This window comes from Marmota marmota, unplaced genomic scaffold (assembly GCF_001458135.2).
Source record: "Marmota marmota marmota unplaced genomic scaffold, marMar, whole genome shotgun sequence".
Classification (NCBI taxonomy): domain Eukaryota; kingdom Metazoa; phylum Chordata; class Mammalia; order Rodentia; family Sciuridae; genus Marmota; species Marmota marmota.
This window is the reverse complement of record NW_026000242.1, coordinates 4036173-4050235: the sequence shown is the minus strand read 5'-3', so window position 1 is coordinate 4050235 and position 14063 is coordinate 4036173. Positions and strand designations below refer to the sequence as shown.

At 48.7% G+C, this 14063-nt stretch overlaps 1 protein-coding gene across 3 annotated transcripts in view; it reads left to right on the top strand.

Moving 5' to 3' along the window:
• Pou2f3 (POU class 2 homeobox 3) overlaps positions 1 to 14063 on the top strand; it is an 80195-nt gene that overhangs the window by 57582 nt on the left and 8550 nt on the right. For all 3 annotated transcript variants that reach the window (XM_048795644.1, XM_048795645.1, XM_048795646.1), the window contains 7 exons: positions 2181 to 2285; positions 3509 to 3611; positions 5956 to 6035; positions 8778 to 8960; positions 9360 to 9501; positions 11261 to 11397; positions 13032 to 13193. In XM_048795644.1, coding sequence (XP_048651601.1) covers positions 2181 to 2285; positions 3509 to 3611; positions 5956 to 6035; positions 8778 to 8960; positions 9360 to 9501; positions 11261 to 11397; positions 13032 to 13193 — 912 coding nt within the window. The remainder of the gene's footprint in view (positions 1 to 2180; positions 2286 to 3508; positions 3612 to 5955; positions 6036 to 8777; positions 8961 to 9359; positions 9502 to 11260; positions 11398 to 13031; positions 13194 to 14063) is intronic.

Sequence of the window (14063 nt, the reverse complement as noted above, 5' to 3'; positions counted from 1 at the left end):
CCCCCCCCCCACCTCGGGGGTAGAGATGCCCTGGTGTGAGAGAGGGACAGAGCAGGGATGGGAGCTGGAGGTCAAGCCTTTTCTTTTCTCAGAGCAAACCTTAAAGCTCTTGTGGTGGTTGTTTTGAGATAAGTAGTTTATCATCTATTTCTAGTTTTAAAAAACCTGCTTACAAGTGTTTCCAGGAACCTAGGATGTGGAAACTCTAATTTCTGGGTGCAGAACTCTGGCACTAGCACTTCTTAAAGGTGCCTAGAGTGAGTGATATGCAGAGCTCAAGGGGCGTGGGGGTGGGGCGAAGGGGGGCTCACTGGAGACCACTCACATACCAAAACTTTTGAGATTTCAGAAAGTTACTTTCTGTCCTCATAGTGCGACTGTCCATCTCGCTTTCTCCTCTTTGTTTCCCAGGTTCCAGGATGGTCTCAAAAAATAAAGACTGTGCCTGTGAGAGTCAGCTTCTTACCATTTTCCAGGGATTTTCAGTGTCCTCTTGGATCTGCTTCACCCGAGAACACTGCAGGAACCTGGACTAGCCACGCTGCCAAATGCACGGGGAGAAAGGCAGAGAAACCATGTAGTCTTTGCAAAACTGATGGGGAAACTGAGTCCCATAAAGGCAGAGTGATTGCTCAAGATTCCGTAAATTAGAGTCGGAGTCAGGCTTGGAAACGGGGACAACCTCGCTCCCTGTCCAGTGTCTTCCTCGCCTTATCTTATTGGAGTCTCTGCAGAGGTGGATTTTTGTCTTTTATTCAATTAACATTCCTTAATCAGAATTAATTGATATTAATTCTGCCCTTGGTCTCCAATGTCACTCGGGAGAACTTTTCTAACTGTCCTACTGAAGTGTTCCAAAGTGTCATTCTCTATGGGGATGAAGCACAAATACAGCTGTTAGTCTCAACTTTTTACTTGGGTTAAAATAATTCCAACAGGAGAGATGCGGATGCCAGTGATATTCCCACTGTAGATCAAGAAAGTGGTTTCTGTCATAATCTCTATGGCCATTTCCATCTGGGTAGGGGACAACCAGCTGTCCTATTCAAAGGGTCTTGTCAATGTCTTTTATAAGGTGTGGTCTAGATCCTGTGCTTTTTGCCATATTATATGAATTCAAAGTCACTTGGCTCCCCTCCCAGTGGACTTCCTGAAAGGCTATAAGAGAGTAGTTTTCCTGGGGTGGATCACCTCCTGCCCTGCCCCAGGACACCTGGGAAGCCCACAGGTGGGTGGTTGGTGTGTCACTGAAGGGTGGTGGAGCCTGGAGAGAGCTGGAAAGCACCACAGGCCCTGAAGGCTGCAATTGCAGCAGTGGCTGTGAAGAAGACATGTCCCCACCTGTAGGGAGGCAAGCAAATTGTCCCCAGAGCCACACAGGCCAAGAGGACCCCTACAGAGGCAACTTAGCACAGAGAGAGGAGAAGAAGAGATCAAGGGAAGCCATGTTCTCCAGATCAGTAGTTTCCAGAGTAGGTATTCATGGATAGGCTTCCACAGGAAAATAAAAAAGACTTGGGGAAATAAAAAACGGTTGCCATTTCTTCACCATTTGTGTGTATGTTCTTCTGAGGTTCTGATTTACACTTCCATCCCTTTTCATTTTGAGAAAGAATCTTTCTAAATTTCCCAGGCTAGTGTCAAATTTGTGATCCTCCTGCCTCAGCCTTCTGAGTCCCTGGGATTACAGGCATGCACCACTGTGCCGGGCCAATGCTTTATTCTTTGGAGTGGAGAATTTTTAAAAATATCATTCAGGATTACCATCATTTCATTAAAAAAATCTTAATAGCTTCTCCGCTAAGGAAAAAAATCCCATCTCAGAAGTTACCAGAATTTCATCCATTGAGCTTTATTTTGAAGTCACTACAACATCCTGATTTTTCTCATTTGAATGGGGAAGAGCATTAATCACCCTCAGCACAGCGTTGGGGCACCGCCAGCCTAAGCAGGCTCCCTGTCTTGCAGAGCAGTGCGCCAGAGTCCAGTGGCTACACACATGTCCCTGACCAGCTGCCCTGCCCAAGGGCATCCACTGGCAGGGGCTGAGCTAGTGGATATGGGCAAGTGTTTTTCCTCTCCAGGTTGTCCCTCCTCTCCTAGCTTTGTCTTCTCCACATTTCCATTTCTGCCCACCTGTAGAGACCCAGAGCTGACACTCCTTCCACCTCTGCTTGCAGATTAAAACGGAGGACCTCAGTGACTCCCTGCAGCAGACCCTCTCCCACCGGCCATGCCACCTGAGCCAAGGACCTGCCATGATGTCTGGGAACCAAATGTCTGGGGTGAGTATCAACCCATGCCAGGGAATCCTGATTTTTTTCAGTGGGCCAGTGAGTTTAATCCAATCCCTCTACAAAATCTAGACTTCTACACTGGGCACTTTGTGAATCTATTTGGGTCTGAAGAATCCCCTGTAGGCAATGGGAGGAAATCTAGGAAGCCTGGAGAAAGGGGAAGGGCACCCCCAAATAGTCCATGAAAGGTAAATCCTAGCTAAGAATGTGGAGAGGCAGGTCTCTACCTCCGTGGGACAAAAGGACCCAGTCTTGCCAACATGAAGGACTTAACAGCTATGCTACTGGTGCCTCAGGGCAGTCTGTGGTGACAGATACAGCCACAGAAGTTTCCTGTCCCTAGTGGACAGAAAGGTTATATGTCAAAACCAAACTAGGATGGAGTGCTGGTGCCGGAAGAGAGGCGTACTAAGACAGTAACAGTACAGGTCTTAGCTGGTGTTCCTGGGGCCAGCTCTTTTCTCAGTTTGGGTCACCTGGGGAAGAAAGAGCCACCCTTGTCCCAGAAATTGCGGCATTTCTTCACCCCTTCCTTCAGCAAGGGTTACCAAATCTCTCCACACAGACTTAAGCTCAACCCTGTAGGGGTACCGAGCCCTGGAGTCTGGGTCACAGAAGACTCCCAGATTCCCCAAAGGTTGGGATTGCTATTTCTGCCTGAGCTGGTGAGAGAAATCCAGGGTAAATGGACTTTCTGTTGAACCAAATTGGTTTTATTAAGAACTCCATAGCTTGCCCCATCTCCCAACTCCCTCCTCAATAATGTCTAGAAAGACTCAGATGTGGAAATGGCTAAAGCATGGCTTTGGGCATAATCAAGTGACGTGTGGTTAAAAAATAAACAAAAGACACTTGGGACTGCATGCCATTTCTAGGATAAATCTTTCAGACATGGGCAATACCCAGTGTTGGCCCTTGGGGCATTTACAGTTGTGAGACACAGTTGACACACAGACAAATTAAATCATGAGGCCAGAATTAAGTGCATTGCGAGGACTGCGGGGCTGAGCAGGGAAGTGTAACAGCACCTGCTGCATCAGCGGAGTAGCTACTGTGTGCCATGTGCCGGGGACACATGGTAGCATGAGACAAGGTCACTGCCTGCAAACTTCAACTCTGAACACGGAGGGCCTGGGTGGGCCGCAGGCTGAGGGAGCTAGGGTCCCCAGGCTTGTAAATTCTGCTCTGTTTGTGCCTCTTCCCTCCTGCAGGACATGGCTTCTCTCCATCCGCTCCAGCAGCTCGTGCTGGTCCCCGGCCACTTGCAGTCTGTTTCTCAGTTCCTGCTTTCTCAGACCCAGCCTGGGCAGCAAGGTGAGAACCTGGGAGTTCCGCAGAGCCCGAGTCCGGTCGGGTACTACTGCTGCCTGCTGGGTCCTGGACACAGGGAACTGCTTACCACTCTAGTGTTCAGATCAGTTTGTCAGGCTTGAGGATAGGCTCCTGGCAGTGCCTCTGCAGGTTTAGTGCCTTCCTTACTGCCCCTGCCCAGCCTCTTGCCAGGACTGGCCCACCATCTCAGTTTCATGGAGAGTTGAGACTGAAAGCGCAGGAGTGGTGGGTGGGCAGGGGTACAGGGAAGGAGGAGCCACCTGGGAAGTGCCGTATGCAGATGCATCCTGATTCCTGGGCAGTCTTGCCAGACTAATGCAGACTTTGACCTCCTGAAGCCTGGCTGGGATTTTATTTGGATGGAGCAGCAGTGCCTCCCACAGGCTGTAGAAGGCTTTTCAGGTTGTCTTTTGCAGATATGTCACTCCCAGGGAGCTTCTCTCTGGCCAAGAGCAAACAAACTATGCTCTTAATCATGATAACTAACATTTCTTGAGCACAATGTGCTAGGGGTTCTGCTAAGTGATGTTCCTGACTTATTCCTTAGAATAACCTTGTAGGGTAGGCAGTTGCATTATGCCTCTGATGACCTACTGGGAAGTTCCAGAGCAGTCCGAGATCTTTGCTCTTGGCCATCACACTACACTGCTTCTCCCACTCCCATCTCCACCAACTAGGGCTGAAAATGGTGGATAAAGTATAAATTTTTGCCAGTTTTACAAAACCCAAGTAGAGGATTTGAAATTCCAGACTCCAAACAAAATGCAAATCTGCCTTCCATCATTAGCACCTGCCCAGATTGTAGTCCCTATACTTAGTGTTTAAGGCATCTTGGAATATCATTAGGATGAACATTTACATATTTGAACCTTCAAGTGTTTATTTCAGCTAAACAGTACACATCATAGGAATAGGAAGATAACATAATTCAATGTTTGCGGAAGACAAGAGAGTGACATGAAAATGTCCCAGACACATAACCAGTGAGTTTTGTATATGATGCAAGAAGAGGGGGGAAATTTAAAATTTTGAGTCAGAATAGCTCATTACTTAAAAAAAAAAATCACTCACTATCTGTGTATCCTTGGGGAAATTCACCTAACGTATCTAAACTTCTATTTCTTTCTCCCTAAAAAAGAACGAATACTAAAACACTACTTCCCAAGGTTATTGAGAATTACTTGAAATAATGCAGGTGAGAAGACTTTGTACATTTCACAGTGCAATATCAAGTTAGAGTTGCTATTGGTACTAAGTCTCAGGGTTCCTAATAAGAGCTTTATTGCCTATTTATTTATTTATGAGGTATAGATAGATAGCTTTATTTATTTTTATGTGGGGCTGAAGATTGGACCCAGTGCCTCACATGTGCTAGGCAAGCGCTCTACCACTGAGCCGTAACCTCAGCCCAGCCTATTTATTTTAATAAGGAACAATTATCCCCTGACTTTTCATGACTGAAGAGCATAAAGGTCAACATCAGCAGATGCAGAACATCAATGACCCCAAACAGCCTAGGGACAACAGACACCCCAGGGTGCTTCTTTGGGGTGATTGGGGTGACCTGCCCACCCCATTGTCTGCTTTGCCAGTTTGATAGTCCCACCCCTGCTGTGAGAGTTTGGAATTCCAGTTGCAGGTTTCTGGAGGTTGGGGGTCACCTATCATGGCCACCGACAGGCAGAGCCTTTATGGACATGGAGAAAGAAGGAGAAAGAGGTCCCCAGGCAGTGCCGCAGGTGTTACCTTACCACCCAAGGGAGTGTCCTTCCCCTCTTTCTGCCCTTCCTCCCAACTAAACAGTGTCCTGGTTGGCCAGAAGACTCTGACCAATGGCCCACTGCCCTTCAGAGCTGCATGGCGCCATCTTCTTGGTCTGACATTCCTGCAGATTCAGCATGGCCTTTTGTAGCAATCCCAGTTACTTCCCCGCAGGAAAAACTGAAATTCTCATCTCCTGCTGAGATTCTCAGCCATAGCCCTGCACCCTGCCCTCCGGGTTCCTCAGCCCTGCTAGTCAGATCCCAGCCTAGATTGGCTTGACCCTCCTTAGCCTTTGTGCCTCTCCAGGCAGGCAGACAAGCGGAAGGACTGGTTTGGGGACTGCTGTTTACATCTCTGTTTATCCCTGTGTCTGGTTTGCCTCCGCCTGTATGTGGCAATACCTGGCAGTGCCTATGGGGGCCTCTCCACAGGGCTTGAGGAGGGTCCAGAGTTGATCAGTAGCAGGTGAGGGGACAGTATTCCTTGGCTCCAGGGTTGAGCGTGTCCTTCAGAGGGCCTGGTATTTATTGTTTCTTCCTTTGTCTGTCCCCCTTTTACTCAGGTCTGCAGCCAAATCTTCTCCCCTTTCCACAACAGAACAGCCTCATCCTCCCACAGACGGGGCCTGGCCTTGCATCCCAGGTAAACACCACATTCCTCCTGTTTCCTCTCGGAATGTCTTAGCTCTAGGCAGAGTTCAGCTCATTGGGGTTTCCCTATCCCTTTACTAGGGTACTTACTCCTCTGGGAAAAGGAACCAGCCAGGCACTGCAGCATAGAGAAATCCAAGGTGCAGTTAGGGGAGACGGTTTTCTCATGGTCACTATAGTGAGGCTAGAATGAGAACCCAAGGGTTCCAACTCCCACTCTAACCTGCTGCGTGTTGCAGGCCCTAGCAGCTCTCCTCTGAAGACCAGGAGTCATCTAGCTCCCCAGGTATGGCAAGGTGACCACCATGTCTCCCTGGGTGCTCTCAAGCCCCAAGAAGTAGAGTTGAGTACTGTAGGCTTGATGTCCTGGACTACAAAGCCCGTGTCTCTCACCTCAGGCCCACTGTTCCAGACTATGTCCTGCGGTGGGCTCATGTCTGGGTTTAGGAGAGAGGCCATTTGCAGAGCTACCATTGTTCCACACAGTGCCTGTTTGCCACTTAGGGAAAAAAAGATACCTCTTTATCTGGCTAGCTGCAGCTTCGTGCCAGGTGTGTGGCTTGGCAACAGCAGCAGTGGCTCTATCTACTCCCTCATCTGGGCGCTCCTATGAAGTGGCAGGACTTGTCTCTCTACAGATGGATGGGATGGTTGGAAGTGACCGCAGACACCTACAGTGTCCTTTCTCTGTGCTAAGATCCCCATGGCTTCTTAAGGGCCCTAGATTTGCCAAGGGCTAGTGGAGGAGTGGAAGCAGGAGACGCCACCTAGTGGTTAAAAGAAATGGTGACACCAGAATGGTGAACTACACCTTACCTCCTCCTGGCTGCTTCCAGAGTCTCATGGTCATAGACTTGGATCTGGAAGAGGCCCTAGTGAGAATTCAAGATAAATTCTCTCATCTTCTAACATTTGATCATGAATAAACTGGTTGCAGAGAAACCATTTAGAAGATAATATATTGAGATCATGGTAGTTGGTGTGGGATGGTGCACCTGTAGTCCCAGGGCTACTTGGGATTTTACTGGGGCAAGAGGTTCACTTGAACCCAGAAGTTCAAAGACAGCCTGGGCAACATAGTAAGACCTAATCTCAAAAAAAAAAAAAAAAAGAAGAAGATTGTTCTGGAGGGTAATAAGGGATTATCTTAGAGTTATGGTAATAAGAATAGAGAGAAGGAATGGGTAAGAAGATGTTTGAGAAGTTGAAGCTATGCTATTTGATAACTAATTTTTAAAATTGTTGTACCGGAGGTTAAACCCAGGGGCACTTAACCACTGAGCAACATCCCCAGCTCTTTTTTGTATTTTATTTAAAGACAGGCTCTCACTGAGTTGCTTAGGCCTCACTAAGTTACTAAGACTAGCTTTCAACTTGTGATCCTCCTGCCTCAGCCTCCTGAGCTGCTGGGATTACAGGCATTCACTGACCAGCTTGGTAACTGATGTGATGTGAAGGGGATGGGGGAGGAAAATGGTCTAGCAGAGAACTCAATAAGTGTTTGTCAAATGAAAGAACAAATAATGAAAAGAAAGTTTCAAAGAAGACTGAGACTTTGCCTTGAAGGTCCAGTGTATGCCACCTCCCTGCCCATCCTCTCCCTGCAAAACAGGGACCACTCCATGATGGTTTTCAATCCATTCTGTTTAAAAGACTTTTCTTGGGGAAAAGAGTCCTTAACTTGCCTCTGGTTCTTTTCTCCTCTTCACCATAAGGATGCCCACCTGACTGGTAACCCTGAATATCTTTGGGAGAGAGGAGTTAGCTCAGTTTTGGAAAAGAGAATACCGGGAAGCAGAGAGAAAGTGGATCTAGCCCGAGTTGTCCACATGGGCAGTAGCCTCTGAGCTGACACAGTGCCTGGCCCCCTAGATGTGGATTGCACTCCATCTTTGTGGAATCAGACTTGTTTCAAGATTGGATTTCTGACCCTCGAACAGGCAGATTTAAGAGTACATTTCCCTCCAAAAACAGACTAAAGAAAGTATTTCCTGGGGGCTGGGGTTGTGGCTCAGTGGTAGATTGCTTGCCTAGCATGTGTGAGGCACAGGGTTCAATCCTCAGCACAGCATAAAAATAGAGGTATTGTGTCCGTCTGCAACTAAAAAAAAATATTTTAAAAAAGTATTTCCTGACAACCACAAATGAGATCAAAGCACATTTAGATTGTACTGATAAATATAGCTTTGATTAAAATCAAAACACTCTTGCAAGAGAAAATGGTGGTGTAGAAAGTAAAGTAGTGCTCATGGAGTTCGAGACCATGTGGAAGTTCTGTTAAAGCCATGAGTTCCCGATATCCTCTGTTATCTTCAGTTGGTGCCTGTTGGACACCTCAAGTTACCTTGCTTATGGAAAAACACAGACAAGGTAAACACCTTTTTTCTTGTCCCATTCTGAGATTTGTTTTTGGAATCTCTGTAAACAACCTTGCAAGCTCCTTTGATGGTGGAAAACTGAAAGGAGGAAATAACTGCTCAAACAGTGAGTCATGGACCAAAACCCAGAAAGCCACCTCCCTATCCTGAACTCCTGTGGTTTCTGCCCCAGGTAGCCCAGTTATTTGATATATCATTATAGAAACTCCATGTTCCGCTTCCACACCATTACTAATACAGGACAAAATGTATCCAAGCCATCCTCTAATGGGACCTGTAAGTAGCAAACTCCACAGAGAATGTTCTTCAGCCTGTTGAATCTTTGTGGACCTGCTTGGTATATGTTCCCCTACCAGGCAGTTGGGCGCCCTGGGCTGCCAGGATCCTCTTTAGAACCCCATCTGGAAGCATCACAGCATCTCCCAGTGCCTAAGCATCTACCCAACTCTGGAGGGGCCGATGAGCCTAGTGACCTCGAGGAGCTGGAAAAGTTTGCCAAGACCTTCAAGCAGAGGCGCATTAAGCTGGGCTTCACACAGGTTTGATTTGGGGGCAGGAGATGGAAAGAGTGAAGTTGAGAGAGGGGGAATGGGGTTTCCCAAGTGCAGGATTCAAGAGCCACCTGAGGCTCCATGTGTTTGGAACAAGCCCTTCATGACCCTGAGTTCCCCGAGAAGAGAGCACAGTTATCAGTAGTGGGGCAACTGAGGACATTGTTGGTGGGGGAGGAGAGGAAGGAAGGCCCGGAAAGGACACAGTCTATTCCGAGTCTAAGGACATATGTTCCTCTACCAGGCAGTGGGAAAAGATTTAGAAAGGAGCTGAAGTCATGGGTGGGTACTTATGGTGTTGCTGGATGTGTGATGGGGCCAGTGTGGTGGGGATACAGGCAACAGGAGCCTGTCCATCACACCCCTCCTTCTCGGTCCCCTGTGCAGGGCGATGTAGGCTTGGCGATGGGAAAGCTGTATGGCAACGACTTCAGCCAGACCACCATCTCACGGTTCGAGGCCCTCAACCTGAGCTTCAAGAACATGTGCAAGCTCAAGCCGCTACTAGAGAAGTGGCTGAATGATGCGGGTAGGTCTGGAAGAGGGGACGTGGAGGGGGACCTAGACGGGGCCTTAGGAATCATTCCAGTGATGTGTGTATGTGCGGGGCTTTAGAGATTGCAGAAATAGCACCCCTTTCTCCTCCTCCTGATTCTAGAATGAATTGAGAAATAAGACACAGGAGACAGGCAAGTAGAGATGACAGGATCAGCTTTATTACTGAGAAAGCCCTTTGTGGGACATGACTTTAGGTCTGTAGCCATGAAGATGTGCTCCCAGGTCATTCCACTTCCTATCCCAGAGCCACCCAGCTTAGACCTTAGGACAGTTCCCTGGAGGTAAATCTGGGTCTGCAGGGCAGATACACTTACCCAGATTGCTCTCTAGAGTAGGTCTAGAGAGATAGGACAGTCGGGCTTCAAGGGACTCACTGGGATGGGGAGACCACAGCACAGCACAAGGTCTTCCTTAGACACTTCTGGAGTAGGTTTTAAGGGACAGGCAGCAATTTCCATCTAGACTGGCCAAGTATGCAGGAGGATCCGTGAGGATCAGTCTTTCTGAGAGGTCAAGGATGTAAGCCAAGGGGCCAGGTGTTTGGGACAATGCCAGAAGAGTTTGGTGTCAGGGTGAGCATAGGACAGGGTTTCTCAATCCAGCAATATAGACATTTGTGGCCAGACAATTCTTTGTTGTGGGGACTGGCCTATACACTGCAGAATAGTTAACAGCCACCTGCCCTGGATTGAGACACCTCAAAATGTCTCCAGCACTGCCAAGTGTCCCCTGGGGAGTGGTGGTGCAGTGGCCCCTATTTGAGAACCCCTGGTCTAGGTGAAGAGGGCAGGCAGGGAAGGGTGGACAGCCAGAGTGGGTATGTGACCCTCATTGAAGTCCCTCTATGCAGAAGCTTGGGAGGGAGCAAGGAAGTCCTCCCCCATCAGGCCAGCTCTGAGACAACTTCTACTGAAGCACTGAAGTAGAAGAAATGATCAGAGGTGCTGGGTGTAGGGTCACACACCTGTAATCCCAGCTAATTGGGAGGCTGAAGCAGGAGGATCATAAGTTCAAGGCCAGCCTAAACTTAGCAAGACCCTGGCTCAAAATAAAAAGGGGTGGGGATATAGCTCAGTGGTAGAGTGAACCCGAGTTCAAGCCCCAGTACCTAAATGAATAAATAAATGAGAGAGAGAGAGAGAGAGGAGAGAGAAGAGAGAGAAGAAGAAAAGAAATGACTAGAGGGCCCTAGAATCTTTGAGAAAGGGCCTGTGGATCATCTCAGAGTGACCCCGACTGATGCTTCAGTCCTTCCTAAGGCATAACCCTCCTGTCCAGTTACAGCCTTAGCTTCAGCACTCTTGCTGACCAACAAATGGCTTCAATACAAACATTCTGCCACCAAGTACCAGTGTCTTTGGCTCAGAATGCCATTTTACTTGGTGTTCACATCCAGACATATCTCTAAGAAACAAAGTCGCCAATGTTACTTGGATCTCTGCCCGTGCCCACTCACACCCACACATGCCGCTCATGTCCGGACTTCCCTGAACCATGACCGCAAACACTGGAGACTGTGGTGAGAGGCAGGAGGACCTTTGCCCAGAGCAACGAGAAGAAGCAGGATCTTGGTCCGTTCTGGGTCCCCTGTTGCGGGAGGGGGCCCGTTCTGAAAGAGCTACTGCAGAACCCACTGGGAAGGGCTGTTGGACCTCGAGTCCACCGTGGCAGGGCCTGACCCCCTGTGCATCCCCTTCTCTGAGCTTCTTTTGCTCCTGTGCCTCCCTCAGAGTCCTCTCCATCAGACCCCTCGGTGAGCACACCTAACTCCTACCCCACCCTCAGCGAAGTGTTTGGCAGGAAGAGGAAGAAACGGACCAGCATCGAGACCAACATCCGCCTGACTCTGGAGAAGAGATTTCAAGATGTGAGCAGCCCCCTCCGTGAGAGTGGGTGGGCTGGCCACTCAGGTGGACGAGGAGGCACCACAGGGCTGGGAGGCTGGGCCCTGGGCACCAGCTCTTTCCCAGCACACCTGTCACATCACCTTCTGTCTCCAAGTGCCCTGGGATTTGAGTGGAAGGCTGCCCTTCACCTAGGGTTCCAGAAACATCTCCCCACCACTGAACCTTTGTGTTCTGACATTTATTTGGAATCCGTTGTCCCTCTCACTAGGAGGAATATAGAGTCCCAGGAGATTGTGTCCAATCAGGGTAAAGGTAAAAAATCAGGGTGTCCTATATAAACTCCATCTTTTTAAAGATAAATTTTGCATTTTTCAAATTAGAAAGATAATAAAGTTTCATCCTAAACAATTTGGAAAATACAGGGAAAGAAATAGAAAAAAATGTACCCTCCAGTGCTATCTGAATACATGTTCTTCTATTCACTTTTCCTGTGCACATTTAAGTGCTTGTGACCATATTGTGCACTTGTTATCATATTATATGTGTTTATGAACTTTTGTGACAAAAGCATGTGGAAGCTATGGACCCCACCGGGAGCCAGGGAACAGAAGCCCAAGAGCTTCCAGCCAGGATCTCTCAGATTCCAGCCTCCAGAGCCATGCTTGGTACCACCCACCTCTGAGGCCCAGGCTCTCACCCAACCTTATAGGCCTGAGCCTGAGATTGCCACCCCGCTAGCAGATCCCCCAGTGCATTTGGCTCAGGGACTTGATGGCTGCATCCTGCTGGCAGGATTCCCAAAGCTGGCATTCCCTTCTCAGAACAGGACAGTATGGGGTGGTTGCAGAAGTGTGGAGAGAGGGGCTCAACCACAGACTGGAGCTGGGTTGATGGCACAAGCCTGTAATCCCTGCTGCTTGGGAGGCTGAGACAGGAGGATTACAAGTTCAAAGCCAGTCTCAGCAACTTAATGAGGCCCTAAACAACTTAGCAAGACCCTGTCTCTAAATAAAATATATATAGGGCTGGGAATGTGGTTCAGTGGTTGACTGCCTCTGGATCTGGGTTCAATTCCCAGCACCAAAACATAAAAACAGACCTGGGTGGCGGGGCCTGAACGAGCATGATGACCTCATATTCTTGCACAGCTACCCTGAAGATGTGACAAGGGCACGAGTTTTAGCTTCCTCCTCTCCTTGTAAGAGATGACAAGAGGAAGGATATCAGGTTCTGAGAAAGCATGGGTTCTGGGGATTCTGCTCCCCACCCCACGTAGCTCACACTGGACCTCTGTCCTCAGAGCTGCTCCCGAGGGAAGGAGCGAGAGCCGATACCTGCTGTTATGGAGCCTCTACTCTGTCAGTTCTTTGCTTGGCAATTTATACACATTTTCTCGTTTAATCCTCACCATAACCCTCCATGATGGGCATTATTGTTCTTATTTCATAGATAAGACTGAAGCTCAGGTAGGGTAATAAAGTTTTCCAAAGACACACAGTATGTAGTGATTAAGAGGATCCCATCCTAGAACTGACTCTAAAGCTTCTGACCCATATATTGTTCAATCCTGCTTCTTTGGAACATCTATCCCTCATCCCTGATTCTTGATTCTGTTCCCTTCTGCTGATCACATTCTGTCCCTTCATCCCTGTAGAACCCTAAACCCAGTTCAGAAGAGATCTCCATGATTGCAGAGCAGCTGTCCATGGAGAAGGAGGTGGTGAGGGTCTGGTTCTGCAACCGACGCCAGAAGGAGAAGCGAATCAACTGCCCTGTGGCCACACCCATCAAGTCACCTGTCTACAGCTCCCGAATGGTAAGTGGCCAGGAACCAAGTTGCCTGCCAGGTGCTTGTGGGCAGTGCAGGGGGATGGGGGGGGTGGCGACACAGAGTCACCTGCACCCTGGGAAGGTGGTGGTTGGTGGGGCGCAGGATATGCAGTACATAAATAAGCAAGGAGATGGTGAGTGTAATATATAACATAAAGAAGACCAGAAGGGCAACGGGGTGTAAAGTGATGGGTGGGAGGATTTTTAAGAGTGGGATTAGCGAGGACCTCTTTGTTAAGGTAGCATTTGAGCAGAGCTCTAAGTGTTGCGAGGAAATGAAATACGTGGATATCTGGGGGAAAGAGGGACCCAGGCAGAGGGCCAACAAGTAAAAGATGCCGCATGTTTCAGGAGCAGCAAGGAAGCCATTGTGCCTGGGGCAGAGCGAGGAGAGGAAGGAAGGAGGCCACGGAGTAGCTGGGAGAAGTAGCAGGGAGCAGACTCCCCAGGGTCTCGGAATCCACCAAAGGACCTGAGATTCTAGTTTCAATAAAGCGAGAGATGGTTGGAGAGTCCCGCAGGGAAGTCTGAGCAGGTTGACATGGGCTTCTGCGTGAAGAGTGACCTGAGTGGAGGCGAGGAGAATTATGGTCATCAGCCTGAGAGAGGTAGAGGCTTGGCTGGAGTGGTAGCCATGGTGATGGGGGTGAGACATGGTAGGACTTTGCATAAACTTCAGCTGTGGAGCCAACAGGATGTGCCAGTGACTCAGTAGGGACTGTGAGGAAAGGAGCAAAGGTGACTTTAAAGGTTTTGGAAACTGTGCAGCTGGTTGGGAGGCCCCATCAGCTTTAGAGATGAAGATGGCAGGAAAAGCAGGCTTGAGGGACAAAAGAACTTGAGAATTTTTAGGCGG